Source organism: Cygnus atratus, chromosome 29, assembly GCF_013377495.2.
Source record: "Cygnus atratus isolate AKBS03 ecotype Queensland, Australia chromosome 29, CAtr_DNAZoo_HiC_assembly, whole genome shotgun sequence".
NCBI lineage: Eukaryota > Metazoa > Chordata > Aves > Anseriformes > Anatidae > Cygnus > Cygnus atratus.
Window position 1 is genome coordinate 1,236,601 of NC_066390.1, and position 27,072 is coordinate 1,263,672.

Sequence of the window (27,072 nt, forward strand, 5' to 3'; positions counted from 1 at the left end):
ACAGCAAGCGTGCACACAGCGTTTCAGCAGCAATCTCACAGGAGAGGACTGAAACCCCTCATTCACTGGGATTCATTCAACCCAATTTGCAACCCACTGCAATTCCATGCCCTGAGCCAAACGTGCAGCAGGCCAAATCCCTTCTGCATCCTCAGAAATCATGGAGTTGAGGGTTTACATGTCCTGGATCCTGGCCGCCCTCTGCTCCACTGGGATGGTGCCATCGGATGTTTGCAGCGCTGCAGAACTGGTTCATGTGTGACCGGCCTGGGCAGCTGAAGGGGTGAGTTTCCTTTGCCATCCCCTCAGCTGACACTAGTTGCCCTAATCCATCGCGGTGACGCTAGCAATGCGTGTTTTGCTGAGAGGAAGCCATGCAACGCTTTGCTTCCTAAAGCTCCAAAATCCCAAGGGTGAGATCCTGATTCCTTGGACATGACTGTGTTATGAACACAAAGGCAGGTTCTGCTCAGCTCCCAACACCTCCTGGGGCAATGAAGCTGTCCTGGCTGGCGGCCCTTTGGGTGCACACCCCTACACGCAGCACACCTGACCCTTTTAGATGCCAAAGCCACGTGCGGGAATGCCTTTATGCCCACACATCCGAGGCCCAAAGCCAACACTGTCCAGTGGAACATCTTCTCTTTCCCATTTGCTGTCTCATTTTTAGCTCCCCAGATGGAGACTTCAAAAGAAAACTTTGTAAACAGAAAGGGGAGCCAGGCTCGTCCTGGCAGGGATTGTTTCTGGGAGGATTTGGTATGAGCAGCCACCAGCTGTCATGAATCACAGGGCAATGAAGGCTCGGCAAGGTCTGCTTCTGGAGCCCAGCTCTGATGCAGAGAGCAGGAACACACCCAAGGCCATGTCTTTTAGGCAACAGCTGCTCCAGTGATTTGGGGGGTTCCTTCCCATTTGGGTTTGGGAGAGATCTTTCAGTCCCATGGGCATTAATTCCACCAGATCCCAACCAAGCCGGGACTGAAGGTGGGTATTGACCTTAGCCGTGGTCCTGTTGCTGAGGTCTCCGAGGACTGGGTGCCTAATTCCCACCGAGGAGGGCTGTGGCCAGAGAAAACCCTTTGGAATTTGGTGCTAATATTTTGGGGGAGTCTTGAGGAACCTGGGAGTCATTTAGTGGGCATGAGTGTGGGAAAGAAAGAAGGGAAAGGGTTGGAAAGGATAAGAAAGAAGAGAGGAGAAGGGAAAAAGAAGAGAGAAGAGAGAAGAGGGAAGAGAGTAGAGAGAAGACAGAAGACAGAAGAGAGAAAAGAGAGAAGAGAGAAAAGAGAGAAGAGGGAAGAGGAAAGAGAAGAGGAGAAGGCAAGGCAAGGAAAAAAAGGAAAGGCAAGGAAAGGCAAGGAAAGGCAAGGGAGGGCAAGGGAAGGCAAGGGGAGGGGAGGGGAGGGGAGGGGAGGGGAGGGGAGGGGAGGGGAGGGGAGGGAAGGGAAGGGAAGGGAAAGGAAGGGAAGGGAAGGGAAGGGAAGGGAAGGGAAGGGAAGGGAAGGGAAGGGAAGGGAAGGGAAGGGAAGGGAAGGGAAGGGAAGGGAAGGGAAGGGAAGGGAAGGGAAGGGAAGGGAAGGGAAGGGAAGGGAAGGGAAGGGAAGGGAAGGGAAGGGAAGGGAAGGGAAGGGAAGGGAAGGGAAGGGAAGGGAAGGGAAGGGAAGGGAAGGGAAGGGAAGGGAAGGGAAGGGAAGGGAAGGGAAGGGAAGGGAAGGGAAGGGAAGGGAAGGGAAGGGAAGGGAAGGGAAGGGAAGGGAAGGGAAGGGAAGGGAAGGGAAGGAAAGGAAAGGAAAGGAAAGGAAAGGAAAGGAAAGGAAAGGAAAGGAAAGGAAAGGAAAGGAAAGGAAAGGAAAGGAAAGGAAAGGAAAGGAAAGGAAAGGAAAGGAAAGGAAAGGAAAGGAAAGGAAAGGAAAGGAAAGGAAAGGAAAGGAAAGGAAAGGAAAGGAAAGGAAAGGAAAGGAAAGGAAAGGAAAATACTTCCTTTAATGCCAGAAAATTGAATGACCTGGGGGGAAAACGCCCATGTGTTCCCTCCCCGGTGTTTGTTTCTGAAAGTAGTGTTGCTAGACATGAACCGTGGGCCACAACCAACTGGGTGTAGATTGGCCCAGCCCCAAACTCCTCAAAGGAGCCGGGCTGCCCGACGCCAGCAGCACGTTTGGCCAAAGGAAGACTCCTTGGTGGTTGGGGCTTCCAGCCCCCAGGGCTGAGGTGCTCTGGTGAAAGCTCCCCTTGCCCAGCCCTGTCGTGAGCATCGGCCGAGCCAGCATTTTTGTGTGTCTGTGTGCACAAGGGTTTGGCTCTGGGCTTAGTAAAGCCAGTAGAAATCCTTCTTTTGGCTCTTGCATGAACCAGAAGGATCCACATATGCATTGAAGAACAAACTGTTTAAATTGCTGGATTATGGAGGGAATTTACCTTTTATTTCTGCAGCCTTTCTCCTCACTGCTCATCGCAGCTCACGTAAATCAGAGCCCCTAAGACGAGTTGGGACTTATCGGGACGGGCCTTTAACTACTGCCGAAGCTCAACAGGAAAAGTGGATGGGATGGGAAAGACGACAGCATGGGGTGACCCCACTCCCCACCACCGCTGGGATGGGGTTGGATCTCTCCTGGATCTCATTGGACTGAGTGGCTTTGTACACAGACCTCATGAAGGGAAATAAGACCCTTGCATGGGACTGAAAAGGATGGATCACACAAATCCCTCAAAATTTGAAAAAAGAGAGAAAACAAAATAATAAAGTGGTGATTAAAATCAAGGTGTAAAGAGACCTTTGAAGCAATCTCTGTCTCTCTCTCTTCTTTGGGTCCCAAAGGCAGGGCAAGTCAGGGAGGAGAGGTTTACCCCCAGACCCACTGCTCCCACTTCCCACCTGTCCCCAGTCTCCACGAGGACCAATTTTCAGAAGACTCTGCCCAATTTCATGTCCTGATCTACAGCAGGGTTGGAGTCAGAGGAGATGGCATTTATGTCCAAAGAGTTAATCCCTTCTTGGCTTGGGCACTGTTAAGGCTCCTGGGATGAACGGACACTTCTCAGATTGTCCCCCTGGTGATTTTTCAAGCCTTTGGGAATGGCATCCCTGGGCTGGTAGTCATAGAATCGGCCATTTTCTACCATTTTTTCTCCCTACAGACTCGGAAAGTTTTGCTCTAGCAATGGAAATAAATGATACAAAAATGTCCAAGAGAAGGGGAAAAACTCAGATTTGGGGGAGGGGAGAAAGTTCTGGGAGAGGAATATTTCCAGAGGCAGCGAGTCATGGGAAAAATCTGTTGTTTGACTGGAAAACAAATTTTTAACCATGCGAGACATGACGGAGAGGGAAGGTTTCCTATGCTTTGCCAACCAAAGGCATATTTAGTTGTGGGTGTGTTTAAGTGGGGGATTTATTTAGTTTTTGTTAATCAGTTCACATAACCACAGCCGATCCCGTTACTCTCCGCATCCGCATCCGGCCAAACCTCTCTGAGGGCTCCCAGGGTGTTTTCATCCATCCCTCCATCCCTGTTCCCTCTCTCTGCCTCCTCCAGCCCCAACATCCCACGTTTCCAGCTCTCCCCCCACCCATTTTTTTTTTTTTGCCGAAACCAGCCCTCTTGGCTGCAATATTTTGTTAATAACACACTGTCATCTCTAGCCATCAATTCTAAAGCAAAACCCCAGCCTGGGTCAAGAGGGAACTTTGTTTAAACCCAGTAAAAGTACTGTTTTCCTACCAAGAGGACTATTTCATAGGAGCGTGAGTAATTTCTCTTCCTGTTGACATGTTTTATTTTGTTGAATTTACGCCTGACAAATTTAGGAGGCGAAGAATGAGCCTGAGCATCTCGTAAGGGTGGCGATTTTTCATAAAAGGCTGTTCTTAGAGGGAGGCATTTAAGACAGAATAAATCTCTCCTTGCACAGGGAAGCACACAAGGGGAAGAAAACCAACAACCCTATAAGGTGGTAAATAGTAAAGCTGTTGTTTTTCTGAAAAAAAAAAAAAAAAAAAAAAGGAAGTCCCTGAGCTCTAGCCGTTGTTTAGGAAATCATGTTTTTTTGGCAGCTGGGCAAGAAGAAAGGGAAAAGAACAACAACAAAAAGTCAAGTGAAATCTTCCCACCAAGAAATAATTTATCCAAGATTTCATCTGCAGGCACATCCAAAAACAATTAAATGAGCCTCATTACCATTATTTATTGAACCACCCCCTCTAGCTAGAGGAAAAGCAAAATACATAACTGAAATGAGAGGAAAAGGCCTGTTATAAAAATACTTTAAAATCCTTAAGGGCTGCTGGACGATGTAAAGGAAAACCAACAAAGAAATCATGCTGGAAAGCAAATGAAATCTTTGTGCAGTGGGAGGGAGCAGCTTTCTGGTGCCTCGGAGGCTGGAGGACCAGGAGGGTGGAGGCTGGCTGCATGGCCAGGAGGGTCCTGCCTGGGTTCAGGTGCCTCCAGACCTCCTCCTCCTCACCAGGAGCAAGAGGAAGGCTCGTCTCTGCTTGTGCAGCACCTGGCTGGGGTGCAGAGCCGTGGAGTACTGCAAAGTTCATGCATCAGGTTGGGAAACATCTCCAAATGCCCTTACCCTTCTCTTCCAATTTCGGGGGGGGAGAAGGGCTCTTCTCCCCATTGCAAGACTTCTCCTTGGGTAAAGCTTTGCCTGCAGCCCATTAACCTCTACAGCAGTTAGGAGAGGTGTGAAATTCCTTATTTCATGGACAAGGAAGATAAAATATCCTGGAAATATATAATCTATAACCTGGAAAACATGCTGGGAAAGTATTCCAGAGAATAAATACTGGGTGTTGCTATAGAGCCAGAACACTGCCTTCTCATCTCCTTGGCCATGCACATGTTGGAGGTGGTGGAGAACATCAAGGGTGTCCAAGGTCCACATTCGCACATAGTGCACACTGGAATGGGTGGATGGATGGCTAGATGGATTGGTGGATGGATGGATGGATGGATGGATGGACGGACGGACGGACAGCCCTAAGTGGGTTATCCCTTTCTTTTCATTTTCATTTTTAATTTTCTTTGGAGATCCCTGGGTCTGTAAATAACAACTTTGCACTGAAGAGGAGTTCAATACTTTCAATAAAAATGAAATCTTTTACCAAAAATATCACTTGGGGATGAAACCCTGATGTGCGATGACCCAGCTCATGGGGAATAGATGTGTGCATTCACTTCCATGTCTGAGTATTGTCTCAGCACTGGTCTCTGGGACCTGATCTCCTTGGAGGGCACCTTCACAAGGACTTCGGCACCATGGGGACTGCAGAATCAGCCCTCTGGTCCTGCCCCTGACTTTTCTCTGTTGGTGACCTGCTTTCTGGCAATCCTGGGAGCAACAGACCAGGGAAGCTGCAGAGAGGACCTGGTTTTCCAGAAGCAGCAGTATTTCTTGCCCCAGGTGTCCTACAGTTGGAAAGGGAGCCCTTTCCCCCTTGTCATTCCTCCCCATGTCTCCTTCCTACCTCCTGCTTCCAACACACCTGCACATAGAGAAGGAACATGAGCATTTCCTGCAGAGACCAAAACTCCCCAACACCTCTGAAGACTCTCTTATAAAGGCGATAGTGGCACAACAGAGCTCATGGGCTTGAACATATCAGGTCCCTGTTCTGGTACAATGCTCTCCTCTGAGTCGTGCCTTATAACTATAAACAGAAATCAAGCAATCTGTCCTCAAAATGGGTCATGCCCCAGCATTGGAGGCAGACCAGAGGGAGGTGGAGATTGCAACCATGGCAGAAAACTCACATACTGGCAGGGGAAAGGAAATTACATCTCCTTTCCCACTGGGAAATCTCCAGTTGTTGTAGGTGATGCATTTGAACGGCGCGATGGGGTTACTGGGGGAAGAGGACAAAGGCCAGAAATAAAGGGAGCAAGAAGGGATGGGTGGGACACATCTGTATGCAGACATCACTGCCTCGATCTGAAGGGGGAATGCACCAAGACATCATCTCTGCACATCAAAAAAATTCCCCTGATGTGTGACAGAGACGCTGCATGTTGCAGAGGGGAAAAACTCAGCATCCAGGGCTGGATCCCAAGTCACCAAGCTCATTGGGGCAGAATTGTGCCTAGGCTAAAAAGGTTTTAACCAAATGTTGGGTTTGCAGAGAGAGAGGGGAGCACCGGCAGCATGGAGAGAGAGAAGAAAAATATATATATATATATATGCGTGGGGAAAACGATTGCTCTTTTGTTCTATATTATGTTCTCTTTTTTTTTTCTTTTTTTTATTCTTTTTTTTTCTATTTTGTTATTTAAAAAAACATTGGCAGGGGAGATACGGGGAAGAGTGTGGTGCGCATTGCTTGGGGCGAAAAAAAAAAAAAGGGGGACTTGGGAGCTGGGAGCTGTGCAATTTCCTCGGGCAGGGAGCGGGAACTGCGCGGCTTTTGCGCCGGGTGCTGCCCATCCATAAAAGCGGAATTTTCCGCCCCTTTCCGCGAAAAAAAAAAAAAAAAATCAGGAGGGGATGCTCGGCGCTGCAGGTGCCGGGGGGGCAGCGCTCATCGCATTACTCATAGGGCACCGGGAGGCTCCGAGTTAAGACATGCACGAAATCGCTCCCCATTCCCACGGGAGCGAGCTGGCACCGAAGCACCCATTTAGGGCTGCTTTCCCGGCTTCTTTTTTCAATTATTATAATTATTTATTTATTTATATTTCTTCCTAGGAAAGCCCCAATTTCCTCGCCGTGGAAAATCACCCATCGACGGGTGCTGAAAGCACCCAAGCGGCTGGAGACGGGAAACGAAACCTGAGCACTTCAAGGGAAAAAAATTAACCCGAAAAAAAACGGTTTTCTGCCTTAAATAAATTGTTACAGGTTGAAAGATCGGCGCTGCGGTTTCGCGAGTGACAGAGATCGATTTTTTTTATTTTATTTTTTATCAGTAATTTTCTGGAAAGATTAATAGGTATTTAAAAATTAGGAGGCTGTGTGCGATTTGTGTTCACTCGGGAGTAGAGATTTCTAATGTTGGATCTTAAACTGAAATTCCCCAAGGAAGAACACACATAAATATGACCTGAAAAAAATATATCGATTTTTAGTCCTAGTTTAAGCGTTGGGGCATTTTGTGTCCTTACAGAAAACCATAACTTTAAGCCCCGGGGATCTATTCAAGAACCTATTTTAGCTCTTTTTAAGAGCTGATTTTATTTTCGATGCTTTTTCCCTTCACTGTCTGCAACTTCTGTTCATAAGGTCTTTGAAGTTAAGAGAAGTAAGTTAAAAACTCAGCTTTGGGGAAGAAAACCGACAATAATGGGATAGTTTAGGGCTTGTTCACTTTTTTAATATTATCTGCGAGAAAGTTATTCAACAGGTTTGCGAATTTCTGTAACATAAAGGCTGGAAAAACGGCCTGGCGCAGAGCACCTGGATATCTGAGAGTGATGGTTTCCCATTTTTTGCCACATTTTCACCGATTTTTGTGAAACCTGTGCAATTCCCGAGCCGACATACTTCAGAGCAGCGTTAAAAGCAGTTGGTTTTTGTTTGTTTTTCAGAGCTCCGATTCCCCAAGGTTTTCTATATTTCTGTCCTTATAGCTTAGGAGAAAGGGGAAAAAAAAAAAAACTGACTTTGAAAAAAAACTAAAAACGGACTAAATTGACAAGCTGGCTTGAAAATTTGGAAGGAAAATCCGTGGCAGAACTTTGGGGCTGGGGAGGGAGCGAAGATGCAGAGAAATTGGGGGACTGATTTGGGAAAACCCAAAAGGTCATGAAACATGGAGAAAAAAATAGGCCTTTGCCGGTAAAAAATAACAATTAAAAAAATAATAATAAAGCTCTCAAAATAAACCATGCAATCAAACCAGAGAAAAACAGAATGAAATGAAGCGGGGAAGGTGCATGGCAGTGCTTCCCTGCAACTCCTCAGAGCTTGTGGCTGGGCACTGGATTTTGCCAGGTTTATGCCCAGACTCAGATTTATTCTTATTTTTCTGTTTGTTTTGTTTGTTTGTTTGTTTGTTGTTCTGGTTTGGGGTTCGGTTTGTCGGAGGTGTATTTTTTTTTTTTTTTTTTTTTTTTTCCCGTGTGTGTGTGTGTGTGTGTGTGTAAAGAGCCAGGAGGGGGGGAACCAGCCTGAATTGTTGCTCAAGCCATCCGGGAATGCCCGGCCCAGTGTAATTATTCTCTGACATTCACTGGTTTTATTTCTTTGGACATTTGAGAGTGTCTGGGCTTCAGTGTCGGTTTAAAAGGATCGCCCAGAGCATCTTTTCCATTAATTAAAGTGCAAAATCTATGCCAGACATCCCAGAGCAGAGTGCAACTCCCCCCATGCCCCCAGTACATCAGCACATGTTAATGCTCAATTAACAAGCTTATCACACTTAATTAGAGCCGGGAGGATCTGCTTTGCCCCCTAGCCTCCTGCTGACTCCCCCAAAACCCTGGGGTCCCCCATGTCCCCTTTCATGTCCCCTCAAACCCTAAGGCAGGGAGAGAACATGAGCAGGCTGGGACAACCCAGGTGAAATGGGCTGGGGAGTGTTGAGTCACAGCAAGGGCAGGATCTGGCCCAGGGGTTTTGCAATCCTCCCTCTGAAGAAACATTGCTTTTCATTGCCTTGGGAATACCCCCATTGCAGGCACCTCAAGGAACATCCTTTTTGCAACTGTACAGAGCACATGTGTTTGCACATGTGTGTTTGCACATGTATTTGCTTGTTTACATGTGGGGGGGTATGTTTGCACATGGATGTGACACAGAAGTGTATGAACATGGGTGGGGCTTTAGATGGATGAAAGGATGGATGGAAAGATGGATGGGTGGATGGACAGAGGTGGATGGTTGGATGGGTGGATGGGTGGGTGGATGCATGGATGGATGGATGGATGGATGGACGGACGGATGGACGGACACACAGATATGTTTTGCTGTGGGGTGACTGCTGAAAAATGAAGGTTTCACTTCAGACTGTGCCTAGGATGAGAGTGGATGTCGGATTCACAAATAGATGTACCTGGGTGGGCTATAGTTGCTTTTGGGGGCTGTTTTGGGACTCCAGTATCCCAGGGAAAAGGTACCAACCAAGACAGCAAGGGCAGAAGACACCCTGAAGGCTGGCATGAGGAGGTGACTAAGGGGACAACACAAATAGGGGGGTGCAGAGGTTTATGAGTCCCACCAGGCCTGGATCAGCAATGATGGACTTGTACCCCAAATACTGCAAGGCTTGTGGAGGAGAGGGGACACATGCCTCTGGCATGGTAGAGGCAAGATGTAGTCAGACCCTGGCTACCAGCTGCTCCTATTGTTTTGGGGAGGGTGGAGATGTCCCCGTTGTTCTCCTGGGGGCAGGAGGGGGCCTCGGTTTTTCAGTGGCTGCTGGCACTTCTCCTCTGTCTGGGGACAAGAAGCAACAAACTGTTGTCCCCATGGGGGGCAGCGGGGGAAGCTTCATTGTTGCAGTGGGACTGGGTGGGATGCAGAGTCTTGAGCAAATTTGGGCGTAAAATGGACAAAGAGGTTTGGCTGCCCCAGATTTGGGTTTGGAGCAGGAAGGGAAGAGAGAGAGAAGAGCGCTCTGGGGAGCATTAACTCTGAAACCTACAGCCCACCCCTGAGAAGGCTAAGCTGGAGAAACCCAGATGGAGGGGAGAGGCAGGGGTGTTGCAGCAGTGACAGCCCTCAGGGTTTGTGGTTCACATTCACCCCATCCAGGTGGAGAAGACCAAAAATATGGAGCTGGAGGAGGTTCCCAGGAGCACTGAGAGTATGTTGTGTGAAGGCTCTGGGGCTCACTGCTTGGGACACACCAAGCAACCCACTGGCACCCTGGGGTGCAACCTTCCCCTCCACAGCCCCAGGATTTGCTGATTTGCTCTGCAAACACACACTTTTTCTCTCTCCCTCCGTTACTCCCATTTCTCTCTTTCTCTCCCTTCCTTCTTTCCCTCCTTTTCTTCTCAAAAGTGGCTGTAATGGGTTGCAGAATCTGCAAGGAATTGGGTTTTTCAGCTCCAGTGGTCTCTGCATGCCCCGCAAGACGCATTTCCTCCCAGGTCCCAAGTTTCCCGGTCCTGTTCCCTCCCTCCTCACAGCTTCTTGACATTTCCAAATTTTGAAATTTTTCACTGTTCATCTTTCCCCCAAAACTGTCAGGATTCCTCTCTTGCAAAGCCAAACTCCCCTAAAAAGACAACATGAGTATCCTCCAATGTAACAGTATTCGTAATGCTAGTCCAGCACAGCCAATTAAACGAGCTTCATCACTCTTAATTAAATTCCCCAATTCATTTATCCATATCTGCATGCAGGTATGCATTCATATATACATAACCACAGGCGCAACCCTAAATACACATATATGTGTCTGTGTAGGCACGCAGCCTTTTATCCTTAAATCTCTGGCTGTGTATGTAGGAGCAGGAGAAGAGGGACAAATCGCCCTTAAATTGCTTAACTTCCCCTTCACGAAAATTATTTCTGCCACGGAATGAGAGCACTCGGGGTGACTTGGTGGCTTGCTCACCATGCCAGATGTAGGATTTGGGTCTTTTGAGGGTTTTTCGAGTGTCAGGCTCAAGTTTTGGGGGTAATTCCCCTCTCACGAGCCAGTGTCTGGGGGTCTCTGCCCATCCCAGGGGGTTGGAGCAGCATCCTGGGCTGGAGCTGAGAGCATCCTTCACCTTTCACGGGTAAATCCTGAGCCCCCAGCCCGGGGCTTAGTCCGTGCTCTTTATTTCGGTTGATTTTGCCGGGCAGAGACGGCAGATTTGCAGATTTTCGTTCAGAAAAAGCACCTTTTTATGTCACTGTCTGATAAGGGACCGCTCCAGCCCGTGGGAGGCGCCTGCCAGCGCTAAATGCGTTTTTTTTTGTTGAAATAAAGCACTTTTACTCCGCAGTTCTCTTCCCTTAGCCCAGTCCGGCTGTAAAAATGAATTCGGGCAAAAAATGAATTCGTGTGTAACACTTCCTAAGTCTGCACTGTGGCATGCAACGGGAATTTTAAACTGCTCTTATTGATATCATCATAATGATTATGATTACCGATGCATTTTGCATTCAAATCTTCCAGCCTTCAAAAACTACTTTTTATTGTTATTATTATTATTATTAAAGACTGCGAGAACTCTTCCCGAAATCCCGAATTTTTTCCCGGGTGCTTGGTACATCCCTGCAGCGTTGCATGAGCAAAACACCTTTGCAAAGAGGAGCAAACGCAGGAGTTTGCAGTAACCTCGGAGCAGCAGCCAAAGCATGGCTGGAAAAAGAATGTAGAAATGGGATTTGGAGCAAAAGAAAAGCAGCTTTACCGGCAAATATTTGGAGCCGAGGAGACTGATGCAGGCCGGTAACTGGCATTTATTCACTTGGCTGTCTGCAATGCCGATAGGGCTGCCTCAAGAGAATAAGAGAATAACTGATGGTGCCCACGAGTGGCTCAGAAAATCTCCCATTTCGCGAAAAAAACACCCTCTGCAGCAGGGAGCGGCTGTGATTTTGCGCTCTCCCCCCTCGCACCGGTCTCTGTAGGCAAATCGGGAGCCGAGCTGACTTTGAAAGCTTTGCAAAATGCCAGGCAAAATGCCTCTTGCCCGCTGCTGGAAAAAAAAATAATAACAATAATAATACTTTTTTAAAAATATATAAATCCTTCCTCCCTATTTTTCACGACATTTGCTCAAGGAAGGAAATGGAAGGAAATAGACAGAAAAATTAACTTACTAATGATGCCCAAGCTCTAGTGTGGGTTACACTCAAAGAACATCGGTTTCTTCCACAAAAGCTATGCGCATTTTTTATCTGAACACCCAAAGAACGGGTTCTCTAGGGCATTTTTAGATAACGAGTCAATAGATCTGCACAGATAAAACATGTTTGATAGCAGGGATTTTTCCAAAGGTCGACCCTTCTCCCCCTGGACGTTCAGGTGCTGTTACCCGAAGTTGTGCACAGAAGAAATCGGTGGAAATTCGCCCCCGGCAGAAATTTCCCTCTGTTATTTCTCCGTCAATAGCCGTAGGAGGGCTGCAGCTCACGGGGTGCATTTACATACCGTAATAAGACCTTGCGTAAGATTCAGGCAGCATGGGGCAATCATTGCACAAGCCACCAAACCACTTTCTTTCCCATCGCCAACATGCTCCCGAGAGCTGCCTGAAGTTTCCACCTCCGTTCCCGGAAAAGCCAATTAAATCCCTTATTTCTCTTCCCCTTTTGTTTCTTAATCTCTTCCCTGAATTTCTCACATGCTGAATATTTTGGAGAGATTTAGCTCCAGAATTAAATCTTTCACACCGGTTGGTTCAAGCAAACCCGGCCAGGGGACAAAAACAATCCTGCAGAGGTGGGAAGCCCAAAAGTCCCCGTGCGAGTCGCCAGGCATCATTTGAAAGGACGGATCTGTATATCCAAGGTTGGAAAGACACCATTTTTGATTAAAAAATTCTGATTATTTCATATTTATTGGAAAGGGATATCGGCGCAATATTTAATCTATTGGAAAGCAAATAAAAAGTGAAGCATCTCCGAAGGCTTCAACATCCCCTCCAGGTAGCCCCGGAAACTTTGTCAGGTTTCTCCTATTTTCGGGATAGACACAAGAGCCAAAGTGTCCACGGGATATGGACAGGAGAAAAGGACTGGAAGGGAGGGTCATAGATGTGCCTACGCATCTGTGCGGTAGATAATCAATGCCGGATATACAATAATTGCGTAGGTAGATGGATGGATGGGAAGACAGACAGACAGATGGACGGATTGATGGATGTGTCGCAGAGATTTTGCTTGTTTTTACCCAATTCCACAACGCAACCAAGGAACCTAAATCAAGCGGTGGGGATTTCAGATGGATTTTCAACCCGTTTTTAGGGAAGCAAAGCCTGCATGTGGCTGCGGTTCTCCTGCCTCCAAAGAGGGGGGGGTGCGGGGAAAGGGACCCCCAGCAGTCCCCCAGCAGTTTCCCCCCCGGGGGGGGCTCGTCTGTGGGGTCCCTGTCCCCGCGTGGGTCCCCGCTGTCCCGCTCGTGTCTGACAACCACAAGAGGTTGTAGCGGAAGGAGGAGACCCTAAAGGGGTTGGAGACTCTGGCCGATCACTCCAACACCCCCTTTGCCGAAATTGGACCGAATCAGGCAACAGGGGCTTCGATCTCAATAGCCCAGATCCAAAAAGGAGGCTAAAAGTAAGAAGACAAGCTTATTTTTTTTCTGTTTACCCCTCTCCCCCTTGCCCATGGCACACGCAGAGCAGGATGCATCCTCACCCCAGCCCACGCTATAAAGAAACTCTATTTCTTTATTATTATTATAATTATTAATAATTTTGTAAACAAACCTCCGGGTTCTGCAGCACCCAGATTTCCCCAGGAGCAAAACTTATTCCGGTCCCCGATTTAACTTTTTCTACTTTTTTCCATTCCGCTGAGCTCAGCAGACACAAGCTCGCTCCCAGACAGCTCCCCCTGCTTATTTGTTGCTGTCCCCAAGGATGCCTCTGTTTTACGCACTTGCCATTTAATGCCGAAAAGCCCCAGCGTGACAATACAAAAAGCATGGTGTTTTTTCTTTTTTTCTCTTTCTCTCTCTTTTTTTTTTTTTTTTTTTTTTTGGATTGCAAAAACACATCCTCGGGGAGGAAAAATCACGAGGAAGTATTTTTTCCACGTGTTTGGGGAATGGAAAAGCACATAGGAGCTGCGTGGGTCACTCGTGCATGCCAGAGCCTGAGAAAGCCCTGGAGGACAGGGGGCATTTTTTTTTTCCTTGCCAGTAATGGAGCAAAATCCTCTTTCCAGCCCTTCTTAACCCGGTGCAGAGGAAACACAGAAAGCCAAAGCGTTGCTGATGCTCGGAGCAGCTGAGTTGCAGAGAGGGGAGAAGGCAGCAGCTCTGCCCCGGGCTTGCCAGGGCTTTTTTAGCCCATTTTTAACCTCAAAAATCCATATTTGGGTTTCATGTTAGTAAAAGAAGAATTTCATCAGGCGGTTCTTGGCATTTAAGATAGACTCTGAGTGTTACAATGAAATTAGTATTATTAATTGCCGACCGTGCTGGCACTTCTCATGGAATATAAATAGCCATACCTGAGGTGGAGGCACAGTCCTGCTCCTGGGTGCAAAACCCTGTTAATCACATCCAGACGCGTAAAGGGCACGCAAAAAAGCAAACAACGCCCATTCCACCCACAACTCGCACACGCTTTGAGGGAAAACACAGTGATTTAAACCTCTCCTTGCCAAGCTGGAGGCATGCATCGCTTTATTTCCCTCCACATTTCTTCTCCTGCAAAATTCAGCACAGCAAACAATTTTTGGAGCAGGCGGGGATCTCTGCATTTACCAAAACCGAAAATGGTTTTCAAAGAGAAGCGTTGGTTTTTTTGGTTGTTGTTGTTTTTCCGTTTTCTTGCTTCTTTGCTTATTGCATACATATTTTCCCTAACTAATGCTTAATAAATCCCAGGTTTTCCATAGAAAGTTATACTTAGCTCACGATGTTGCTTGCAAACGGAGTATGTGTCGCTGTTTTTGCACTCAGCGTGAATGTGTGGGCATCGATCGTGCCTATGCATCATTTATATTTCTCTATTTAATACATACTAAACCCCAGCTTGGCAAACGCAGTTCATTTAAGTCCAGCTTCTGCCTTTGGAAATGAAACTTTTCAGTGTTTTGCTTTTGAAAATGTGAATAAACTTGGCAAAGAGCTCACCCTCGTCCCTCTCAAGCCCTCCAAGCAGCTCCAAGGGATGAAATATTTCAGGGCTTATTTGGACATCAAGTGGACCGAGAAGTAAATACTTCGGGTGGGACAAGGGGAGAAACAGCCCTGAGCACACAGCTCCCATAGAACTGGTCCTGAATAACATTTGGCAAAAGAAATAAGGTTTCTTACATTGGCCTGGTGTTATTCTCCATCCTTCGAAACGCATCTTGAGCTAATTCGGTACCAGGAGAGGGGAGCAAATAACCCCGGATCGCTGCAGTTCCGCCGCCAAAACGTGCCTCTGTGTTTTAGAGCACTTAGAAATAAAGAAAAAAAATGATATTTGGACAAAAAATAAATAAATTCTCATCCGAGCGCAAGGAGCTATAAACCACCTGATTGTCCCCGGCTCGTCTCCCACTTTCTCTCTCCAAGAATATGAAGGCAAAAATGAGGAGAAGCGATAATTACGCTCTCCAGATACCATGTTTGTTGACACCAGCCGGACCAAATGGCCCCTTTCTTTTGTCAGTGCTTCAGGCGACCTCCTGTTTTAACTTGGAATTGAACTTGGACTTCCGACCAGACAGGGGCCCTAAATTCAGGCAGATATTTTATTTGTCTGTCTCCGAATCGCTGAGTCAAGCAGCACCTACTGCACCGGGTCAGCGTGGAAATAATAACAATAATTAACGGTGGGGAATTGCCAAGAGCTGGGACATTCCGCAGAGGCTGTAAAAAAAAACCTCCTTTGCCTCAAAACGTGGTGTGGCGGCGGGATGCGGGGGAGAAAAAGGGGAGAGCCCCAAAGCGGGGGTTCAGGGGAGGCTGCGGGATTTGGGGAGCCCCCCGACAGCTGCCCGGGTCAGAGGAGGGGGACCTAAAGGTGTTTCTCCTTTCTGCCTCTCAGCTTTGGCATATTTTTTGGGGGGAAAGAGGGAAGATAAAGATAAAACGCGGCCATAAAGCCACAGGGTGGGAGACAGAGAGGTTTGCCTTTGCACACCCACCTCTGGCCCTGCCTTGGGCGAAGGGGAGTGTGTGGACTTTTTTTTTCTTCTTTTGGGGGGGATTTTTTTCCCCCCTTTTCTGGATAGTAAAATGCAAGAAAGGCAAATATCCGCAAAACACACGGAGAAGGTTTAGTACACACCACACACCCCCCCCCAAAAAAAAAAAAAAAAAAGACTGGGGGTCTGCTGGGGGCAGGCTCAGCGGCACCAAAGAAAAAAAATTAGAGGAAGAAGAAAAAAGGTGAAAAAGCCCGAGCTGCTGGAAGCAGGTTGCAGGAATCTGACAGGTTAGGAAGGAGAAAAGCCGGATCGTCCCTGGTCAGGCTCAGTTCCTCGCCGGACACCCCCCGAGACAGTTTTTGATCCAGCGCAGGGAGGCGGGGGGGCAGTAACCTGATCGGGGGCTTCCGTCCGCCGTGCATCGGTCCTCCCCTCTCCCCTTTTAAAAGCATTTAAATTAAATATTAGGCAGGGTTTGGGCTATTTTTTTCTTTCCTTATTTTTTTTCCATACAAATATCTCCAATGCAGCAGAGTGGGGTGAAGAATTGGTGATAAACCCAGCGTCTGGGACAAATATAAGTCTGATGCAAAACTTGCTCTTTGAATTTTTTTGTCTTTTTTTTTTTTTTGGGTTCAATGCGTCAAGGCAGGGAAGAATGTATTTAATCTCATTTTCGTGCGCTATTTCGGGCATTGCTTTTGCAAGAATGTGTATCGGTTGCTAACGCTGGCCACAGCCCCAGCCTTGCCTGGTTGGACTAATTCAGAATGAGCTGAAACAGGGATGTCACGGGTTTGGTTTTTTTTTTCTCGAGAGAGCGCCGTGGAGCAGAGCGCACGCAAAGTTTGGGAAGGCGAGTCGGCTTTGGCTTTTATTTATCCAAGGCACAATTTGAACAAAGCCTGGGAAAGCTTTGCTTGGACTCCTCTACAAGAATATGAGAATCAGAGTAATAGTTTCTTCACTAAATTGGTACTCCAGTGGGAAAATTATGTGCTGATCTCAGACTTTCTCATACCACGGGCTCTAATTTCCCTGAGGGCTCAAAAGCTAAAATTCCGCTCCTTTATTTTCCCCCAAATACATAATGGAAAAGCAGTTTGCCTTTCCAAATCTAGGTAAGGATTTCTGTGCGGGTGCACCGCGTTTTAGAGGCACTAAGCTGCTTTTTATTCCATACAATTCCTACCTTGGCCATTTTCCTTTGTATGGGACTTGCGAGTTGCCTGGAGGTGGGAGGAACCATAAATACGGTTTTCCTCCAGAAAATCGCTGGGGTATCGAGGGGAATTTCTAAATATTTCAGACAACAATGGGTGGGGAAAGAAGGGAACAAAGAGAAAGGAAAAATAAATAAATAAATAAATAAATAAATAAATAAGATGAAGAATACCCATGTGCCACAGATACGCGCTGAATTATTTTCTTCTATCCCCACACTGAAATAAAAGATTTGTCTTTTTTCTTTATTCTCATCCAGGCCTTTTTATTTTATTTTTTTCCTCCTCCAGGGTATGAGGATAATAAAAAGGGATTTTATAATAAAATTCCTCAGTTGGTGAATTTTATTTTAGGTGAGAATTCCCTGGCCTGGAGATGCAATGCCTGACTTGGAGCCATGTTACATGAGCACGCTTGTGCTCTCTAGGTGTTTGGGCACAAACACACACATCAGGATTTCCAGGGGAACAGTTACCTTCACGCGTTTGGGGCAGAAATCCATCTTTTTATGAGTTTGCCTTGAGTGTCTACAAATCAAATTAGGTGTTAACAACCACAATATATTGAAAAATTCAAGTTCTCCGGCTGCAAACATGCATTCACCTGCAAGACTATGTTCAGAGCTGAATTTCCGTGGTTTGTTTTGTTTCTCAGGGGAGAGTGACAGTAAAGAAAAGGGCTAATTTAAAGGCTAGAGGATAAAAAAGTGCCCTAAAACCCACCGGCTAACGCACTGGAGAAAAGGTAAAGAGCCAACTTGCAGTTTTGCAAAGCAGAACCCAGCCGGAGACGGCAAGGATGTCATTTCTTTTCCCATGGACTCGGAGGTGAATCTGTTTCCCTCTTCCATTCCACAGCTGGAATAAAAGTAAAGAAATTAATACCGAGTTTCGTCCAGGATCTGCCAAACCCATGCGTGTCTTCATCAGAGGGAAATTCAGCCTCTTTCTTTTCGGAACCCGCTTGTAGACGGAGAGGGAACCGCTCCCCTCAGAAAAATCCATATAAAACCTTCTCCGGCACAATCTGCGAGCCTAGAGCCGGGATGAGGATGAGAAGAAGGAATTTACAAGTCAATATTTTTTGATATTGCTATATCTTTCCCTCTTACTTCCCAAATTAAAAATAAAAAAAAATAAAAAATCCTGAAAACGTGACGCTGCCGTGCTGGTGGGTGAGCGATGCATTCTCTCCCATTCCTCTGGCATTTTCTAAAAAAGCACAAGCAGAGGAATATTATATTTTGAAGAAAAGCTTGGAAAAAAAAAAAAAAAAAAAAAAACACCATAAACCAAACCAACCCAAAGAACGGGTCTCACATCTGCTCTTATTTCTAATTGCTCCTTCCCCTCTTCCAATTTTTTATTTATGGGTACCACTCTCCTAAGCGGTTCCACATTTTCCTAAGTGTAAACATCCCTGGGCTGCTTTGGGTTCATTAACCAGCTCCACCGCTCGGCCTCGCCGGGACAGCAGCCCTCTTAAACCGGGGGAGATGAGAAATTAAAAGAAAGGCTGAAAAAAATATATATTTTTCTTTTTTTTCAATAAAACCCTGCGTTTTGGCGCTGAGAGGCAGAGGATTGCTTTCAACGGGGTTCCCGACCTTCCTCCTCCTCCCTCCCCAGCCAGAGACCCTTCCCCAGGAAACCATCGCTTTAAAAGTGATTTTTCTCCCCTCTTGCCACTAGGAAAGAGCTTTTCCTCTTGTTCCCCCCCCCCCCCCCCCCCTTATTTTCGGCGTGCAACCCACGAAGCGGCCCAACTGAACAATTCAGCCTTAATTAAACCTATATTTCACCGGCATGCGAATGGGAAATACCCTCACACAGACCTGGAAAAGGAGCTGAACGCTACGTTTTCCATTTCCCCCCTCGCCTGCCTTCCCGAAGGCTCCCACCTTGGCTGCTGCACGGCTCCGAACCGCCCCGGCTGCTCCGCACCGCGCTGAGCTGCGCCTCTAATTAGGCTTATCATAAATCTTTACATTTTTAGCATTTAATCCCCTTCCCACGCTGCGCGGATAGGACATATGCTATGAAATGTTAACTACTTCATAAAATTACCCGCTTCGGAAAAGAGCAGCCGCGCTGCTCGGGAGGGGAAGGGTTTTTTTTGGGGGGAGCGGGGCCCGACGGGGCGGACGAGCCGCCACCCGGCTTTAATTTAAGCAGAGTTTTTCGCTCTACTCTCTCCATCACCCCTCCGAGCCATGTGTTCCTTGGCTGGGGAGGGTGGGGGGAGATTTTTCTTTGGTGATTTCTGGATGAAATCAAATTATTTTGTGGAATTCAAAGGATGCGGGCAATCAGACAGCTGGATTTTTTATTTTATATATATATATATATATATATAATTTCCCATGGCCAGCGCAGCCTTTTTGAATTACGGTTTTAAACCCGGGTGGGAGCCCGTGGAAGGTGTCCCTGGTCCGCAGCTCCCGGTGTCCTGCGGCCGCTTCCCCGGCTCTCCTGGGGCCCCGCTCTGGCTCCTTTCGCCTTGAACTTGGACTTTGACGGCTCCTGGGGACTTTGGGATGCCGAAAATCTCTCCTCGACGGCTCCGAGCAGGGCAGGTTAATTGAGAACACGTCTTGGTCCTTTTAGAGGCCGGGAACTCCCCGCCTCTAGGATTTGCGGGAGTTGTTTTTTTGGGGGTATTTTCCGGCTTTTAATTTAGTGGGAGAGTGAACCTGGAAGCGAGGCGCCCTGGAAGAGAGGTATTACCCCAAAAAACAGCAGCACGGAGGGGGGTTTAGGATTTATGGGGACGCAGAATGGGGATGTCCTGCGTGGGAGGAAGGGGAACGCACCCCAAGGGGGGCGACAAGAACAGGCGGGGGCCACCTGGGGTCCCCACGGGGCACTCTGCTCTCGACGTCACCCCCCCGGTGACATAATTTTGGGGGGAAAACACAGCGCAGGCGAAGATCACCTTGCCCGTATAGGCTGGGACACTAAATTTCTAAATAAATCTCTATATCTTTCCTCTCTGTCTATTTTTTGGGGTGTTGACGATCTTCCAGCATCCTTAATAAATCCTCCCCTAAGGGTTCCCCGACAGCTGCGAGCCCCCGCCGACCCCTCCTCCCTTTCCCCATCTTTCCCCGCCAGCAACCTGAGATATTTCTATTTTTTTTCCCCAATTCTATTGCATCCAGCCCGGAGCCTGGCCCTGTTTTATGAACTGAGTCGGTTTTTTACAAACGCTCACAAATCAGCCTGGACCAACAACAGACCCCCCCACCTCCGACACCCCTCCTCTTTGTCCCTACCTACTGAAATATTTATCACCGGACTATGAAACATTAATAACGCCGTTTCTCACCATCGCCACCCCCCCCCCCCGCCTCGATTCCTGAACGGAGAAAAAGAAAAAAGAAAAAATATTTCGGATTCTGGCAGGAAAATGGGGGGGGGAGGAGGCTTTGCTTTTTTCTTTGGGTGCGTGGGGGACACAAAGCACCTTGCGATGAACTATCAGCAACAGGTTCCCCCAAAAGGGTAGGGTGGACCATTTTTGTGCGCCCCCTCGAAGCGTGGTGTGTGTGGGGGGGTATTATTCTGCCCCCCCACCCCACCCTCCCCAAGATATGGCTGGGGGCATCCTTCCCCCACCCAGAAATACGGCGGGGGGGGGATCCTTTCTGCCCTCCCCCTCGGAATACCGCGGAGGGAAATATCCTCCCCCACCCGAAATAAGGGCGGGGGGAGTCCGTTGCCGCGCCCCCCCCCCCCCCAAAAAAAAACAACACAGCAGGGAAAAGCATCCCCATCGCGGGGGGGCGTATATTTGGGGCTGCGTGGGGGCACCCCGTTGCGCACAACCTGCGACCCCCGGCTGGGGGGGGGACGGGGTCGAACGACCCCCCCCCCCCCCCCGAGGGCGGCCACGCGGGGGTGGGGTGTAGCGGGGGGGCGGCCCCCCCACCAGCGGCCGCGCGTGGCGCTTTGTGCCAGCCGCCAGCCCCGACGGGGCGGGCACCTCCTTTAAGTGGTTTGGCGGGGGGGGGGGGCGCGGGGGGAGAAAAAAGGGGGGGAGGGATAACGGGGGGGAAGATGGGGAGAAAGGGGGGGGGGGGGGGGGACACCGTCCGGCGTCCAATCAGCGGCCTTTCCCCCCCCTCCCGTCGGTGCGGCGGGGTGACGTGGGCGGCGCGGCGGGGGCACGGCGGGGCGGGCTTGGGGAGGGGGGGGGGACGAAAAAAGGGGGGGCAGAAGGAGGAGGGGGGGGCGTGGCCGCGGCGGATTTCTTAATGGAGCGGCGGCGGCGCGGCGGCGGCGCATGCGCGCGCGGCTCCGATATGTTGGGGGGGTCGCGGGGCGGCGGGGCGCGGCGCGGAGCTTTCCCCGACGGCGGCGGCGGCCACGGCGGCGGCGGCGGCGGCGGCGGCCACGGGAGCGGTGGCGGCGGAGGCGGGAGGAGCAGCTCGGCATGACATGACGGCGCCGCTCGGCCTCCCCCCGCGCTGGCCCGACGGCCTGGCCTGCCGCTGCGAGGAAGCCCCGCGGGAGAAAAACCGCATGGAGGGCTTGGGGCACTGCCGGGAGGTGTTGCCCCCCCCGCCGCCGCCGCCGCCGGGGCTCGCCGTGCCCCCCGCGCCGCCGCCGCCGCCGCAGGGAGCGGCGTACGCCGAGCTGGCGGCCGCCGAGCCCCCCCGGCAGTGCCCGTCGGGGGCGGCATCCAGCGCGGCGCTGGGCTACGGGTACCCCTTCGGGGGCGGCTACTACGGCTGCCGCTTGTCCCACTCGCACGGCGTCAACCTGCAGCAGAAAACCTGCGCCTACCACCCCGGGGAAAAGTACCCCGAGGCCGGCGGGCCGCTGCCCGGCGAGGAGCTGCCGTCGAGGGCCAAGGAATTCGCCTTTTACCCCGGCTTCGCCAGCTCCTACCAGCCGGTCCCCGGTTATTTGGACGTGTCGGTGGTCCCGGGGCTGGGCGGCCACCCGGAGCCGCGGCACGACGCTTTGCTTCCCATGGAAGGTTACCAGCACTGGGCTCTTTCTAATGGCTGGGACGGCCAAATGTACTGCTCCAAAGAGCAATCGCAGTCTGCACACCTCTGGAAATCACCTTTCCCAGGTAGGCTGCGCTGGGAGCCGGCGTGTCGGAGGTGTGCGTGTGCGCGGCTGAGTGTGCACCCGGAGACACGGACGTGTATGCCTGTATATATAATTAAAGGGAAAGAAATGGCTCTGGAATGCCTCCCGTGCAAGGCAATGTGTATGAACATGCATGGGAAAGAAGGTGAAGCAATCATTTCTGAATCAAAATACACGCCGTGAGCTTGCTTGGAAAGTAACTTTGCCGCTTAATTCTTCCCTTTCTTCTCTCCTCCCTCTTGTTGCCTCACCTAAGCGCGTCTTTAGGTGCTTTTCTCTTCATTTTCTTCTTTAATTGCAGAATGCTGAAAAAGGAAAAAAAAAATCCCCTCAAATCCTTTTGTAGTGGCTCAGCTGAATGAGAAGTGTCGAGAGCTGGGACAGTAAATCATATCACAATTACGCACAATTATAGGAATAGGTGTCAAGTGACAAATGAATCTGTTCCGAGGGAAAGGAGCGAGGCAGGGGGGGAGACGGGGGGGGCGCTTCTCCGCCAGGTCAGGGATGCTCCTGACAGCCCCAACCCTTCTCGGAGCATCTTTTAGCCAAGCTTTTAGCCCCGCTGCCGTCCCTACACGCTTCGTGCCCCGACGGGGAGGAAGATGATGATGAGTGCTTCCTCCCAGCGCCTCGCCCCAGCCCCCCCTAGCCCCCCAGTCCCACGGCTGGGAAGGCAGATGCAGGAGCCAGGAGGGAAAATAACCGCAGTAAGGTGTGGGGAAAACCCTACAGCTCCATGTGTCTCGGATGGAGGGCAGGGACAGTTCTTGTGAGTCCCCCCCCCCGACAGAAAAAACGGGGGGGGCATCGCTTTATTTGTTTTGTTTCTTTGGGACAAAGAAGGATGGAGGAATGGGTTTTCCCCGCAGATTTTCGTGGGGAAGGGAAGATGTGGCGATGCATTTGGCATGGGAGAAATAAGGCGTTTTTAACTGGATGATGGGTACTTTTTTTTTTTTTTGATGGGGGCTCCCATTCACGCTGTGTTTGGGCGCTGCCGTCCCCCCTGCTTTCCCTCCCCATCGCCTGTATCCTTACAGACCCCCCAGCGAAGGAGATTTCTGCCCCCTTCACGGGCCTCGGCGGCATCCCCAGCACCCCACATCTCCAACCCCATAGCGCATGGCCCCCCAGGTGCTGGGGGACTCCGGCATTAACTCATGCCAGACATAACCGGGGCTCTGATGCCTGCGAGGAGAGATCGGCTCCATGCTCCCACTCCATCCAGCCGGGTGACACCTTTCCTGCAGGGACCCTCGTCACCCAGGTTACCCCCGCACCCTGGCAGTGTGCTGGGAAGGGGTTGGGACTGCCCGAAAATGGGAGAAAAGCTTGGGGGAGCTTCCCCCCCCCCCAAGTAACCACAAGGCAAGAGTGAAGGTGCTGCCCACATCCTTGCTGAATCCATCCCCAATAGCCCCTTTGCAAAGCACGGAGCATCTCACCCCGGGCAAAAGCTACTGGAGAGGGGATCTGGGGGGGGGGGGGGGATTTTTGCTGAATTTGCCCCCCCCCCACCTCCCCTGAGAAGCTTCCCTGTCCGCACTAAGCCGGCGGGAGGGGCTGGGGTGCGGGGATGCACTTGTCTCTGCACCGGGCTCGGGGTTTGTGGGTGCGCATCTGCGCGGCTCCCCGATAAACCTGATGCAGGCTGCTGGGGGAGAAAGGGGAAGGAAAGAAAATAAAAGGAAGGAAGGAAATAGAGGGGAAGCTCCGGACGTTGTCTGAAATATAAATGCTTGGAAGGGCCCTTTGACTGTGTGCGTTGGTCTGTGGGTTGACTTGCTGCTCTGTGTTTATCAGTGTGGACAGTGTCGCCAAGAAAAACAGCCTTTCCCCAAGTGCATTATTAATATTATGTTGTTATTATTGCTGTTATTATTATTGTAGTGCTTCCATTCCCCTCGCTGGATGCATTCTCCGCCTGTCTTGTCTCTCTTTCCCTCTCTTCCCCTTCTCTTCCCATTCCTCCACACTCTCTGTCCTCCTTTATCCTCCTTTCCCCCCCTTCTTTCTTTCCCCGACGTGCAGAAATCCCCATCCCACGCACCGGGATGAAGTAACCTCACCTATTCCCCTCTCGCCTTTTTTTTCTTTCCTTTTTTTTTTTTTTAATTATTTTTGTTACAGACGTGGTCCCCCTGCAACCCGAAGTCAGCAGTTATCGGAGGGGGCGAAAGAAGAGGGTCCCTTACACCAAAATCCAACTGAAGGAGTTGGAGAAGGAGTACGCGGCCAGCAAATTCATCACCAAAGAGAAGCGGAGGAGGATTTCGGCCACCACCAACCTGTCCGAGCGCCAAGTGACTATCTGGTTCCAGAACCGGAGGGTCAAGGAGAAGAAGGTGGTGAGCAAATCCAAGACAGCACACCTCCACACGACCTGACAGAGGAAGCTTTGCAGGGAGGGCGAGGAAAGGAAGCAAGAAGCGTAAATATTTATCTGGTAGCTTGTATGATAACATCATCGGGACTCTGCTGATTCGAATTCATTATTTAAAAATCGACATTAAAAAATGCACACACACACCCCAAAACACTGAACGCATCTTTGATTTATCCCTCTGTCCCGCTCTGACTGTGAATACCCAATTTTTGCTCTGAGAAATCCATTGATAAGGTTAAACTGTGTATATTTTTTAAAAATATAAGCTAAGAGTGTAGCTATGTTAAAGGAGAGATGAACTCTGAATGTCGCCCTGTACCGCTGTATAGTCTGATCCCATCGCCAGTGACCGGTCTTTCATATCTCGGGTCATTTCACCCACCGATGTAAAATGTATGGAGAACCTATGGCAAAGTTGCATCAGCTTCTTTTTTTCTCGGCACTAGGGACCGAAAATAAGAGATAAGGCTGCTACTGTGGGAAGAGAACCATTGCTCGGTATCACGTAACAATCCCAAACGCTGATTTAGGTCCTACATGGAAGTGAGTTGCTGTACAATACTATTTTTGGTATGTTCTCTTGAGGGTTTCTATATCTCTGCCATAAAACTGGAATGCCTGTTCTCCGCTGACAAGATGGAAAATGCACAATATTGTCTTTGGGGTTTGTTTCTTTCCCTCTCTAAACCGACTAACTATCGACAGTGTTCTTTGGATATGTAAAAGCATCACTTTTTTTAATGTCTTGTATATGTATATAATATTGTGGTGTCCAGATGATATGTACCGACTGCAGATGACATTTCTTAAAAATAAATATCTTTTTTTTGTTGTTGTTTTGCCTCGAGGAGAGGCTCTTCGCCACCTCGTTGTGCACCTCTTTGTAGTCCCTCGCCTTTCCCACCCCTCCTTCCAGCCGCCGCAAGCGCAGCCCGGACACGAACCTCCGCGGAGAAGCGATGAGAAAACGGGGGCAATCCGGCAAATTTGGGCAGAAAGCGCTTCGTCAGGGGCTCCCCGTAAGCGGGAGGAGGATGCGAGGGGCAGATGAGTGTCCCCAAAGCGGGATGTCCCCAGGGGGAGTAAAAAATGGAGCAAATAAACCCGCGGAGACTGAGCCAATTGAGTGTCTTATTTATTTATTTATTTTCATTTCTTTCTTTTTTTCTTTCTCTCTTTTTTTTTTTTTCTTTTTCTTTTGTCCTTATTTTCCTCCGCTCCGCAATTATCCCGGGTGAAAACGCGATGACTTTCCGGAGACGCTGCTAATCTCTTTAAATCTCCGCGTGTGAGAGGGCTCTGGCTCAAAGGATGCGTTTCACTAAACCTGTTTGACTCAGCTCCGGCCCCAGATAAAAATCTCGCAACCTGCCCTCGCCCCGCGGAGCCGGCTCCGCACCCGCGGAGTTTGCGCGGCCCCGAGCCGGCCGGGCTGCTCCGACAGAAATACGAGAGAGGAAATTGTTTCCATAGGCGGATTACAATCTACCTTAATATCTGCTAGATTTAATCACCTCGTTAAATGATCAAAAGGGGAGGGGGGAGAAAAAGGCTTTTAAAGGGATGTAACCTAAAACAATGTTATTGCGGCTGAAATTTGCATTGGATGTGTGCTTATATTTATATGAAGGGGAAGATGGAGCGGGCACAAGCGATGTAAAGCTACATGGAAAAAAAATAGCATTGGTGCCTACACAAATGGGTGCGTAGATGCACTAGGTGTTCAAGCTGATATGCATGAGTACATACAAATATATATATATACATTTATACAAGGGTATGTAATGGTGTGTGCATTTAAGCTTATATGTCCATTTCTTTAAAAGATCTGGGAGTCGGTGTGCATATATACTATATATCTCTATATATGTTACATGTCTGTATGCAGGGCATGATGGTGTGTGTATAATTTATATTAGTCTGGGTATTAAAGCAATCTATGTATCTCTGTATATAGATATATGACATGATATGGCCCATGTAACAATTTGTCTATACTGTATATATGAATTTATATATATATATGTGCAAGTGCACCCTTCTATATTATTATATGAAGTGGTGGGTAGATCCTATGTATGTTATATATATAAATTTATATATACTTACGCAAGTGCATCCCTTTATTATTACACAAAGCGGTGTGGGGATCTCATTCTGTGCCTGTACCTGTGTGTTTAAGATGGTACGTGTGCACGTGTGGGTGTACATACAGCTTTATAAATGCATATAGCTTTATAAATGTGTATAAAAGACAGATCCCCGGGGGGGTGTATGCAAAATAATAATGGTGCAGCGCAGCGACAAAGCTCCCTATGGAGCCCACATCGCCAACACCACTACCGGGAAAGCCCCTTCTGTGTTGGGATGTTTCCCGGAGTGATCCCAAAACTCGGGAAAGGTGGAACACTGCTTTGCCTTGCACCGGGAATGGGGTGAAGCGGGGGCTGGCAAAAAAAAAGGGGGATTTTCCCCAGGATTTATGTCCCCGCGCTCCCTAATTTCTCCGAGTGAGTACTTGGTAAGCGGGGAACCTCGAGGGGTTCTTGCATTTATTTTTGGAGTACGAGAGCTTCGCTGGTCTGGAAGCACGGTCAGAAATTTTCATTCTCATTTTATTATTCTTATTACTTTTAAAGACTCTCGGCTCGG

The 27,072-nt window shown here is 49.1% G+C and overlaps 1 protein-coding gene across 1 annotated transcript; it reads left to right on the forward strand.

Annotated features, from left to right (window-relative positions):
* The first annotated feature begins 21,368 nt into the window (after positions 1–21,368).
* Positions 21,369–25,240, forward strand: HOXC13 (homeobox C13). Its single transcript, XM_035571744.2, has 2 exons — positions 21,369–22,011; positions 24,165–25,240. Exons 1-2 carry the CDS (start codon positions 21,369–21,371, stop codon positions 24,419–24,421), a joined length of 900 nt encoding a protein of 299 aa, XP_035427637.1. The 3' UTR covers positions 24,422–25,240.
* The last annotated feature ends 1,832 nt before the right edge of the window (positions 25,241–27,072 follow it).

Excerpts from the sequence above, each read along its gene's own strand:
- HOXC13 (XM_035571744.2), top strand. The coding sequence starts at position 21,369 with ATGACGGCGCCGCTCGGCCTCCCCCCGCGCTGGCCCGACGGCCTGGCC. Across the intron at positions 22,012-24,164 it reads CTGGAAATCACCTTTCCCAG|ACGTGGTCCCCCTGCAACCC; the intron begins GTAGGCTGCGCT and ends TTTTTGTTACAG.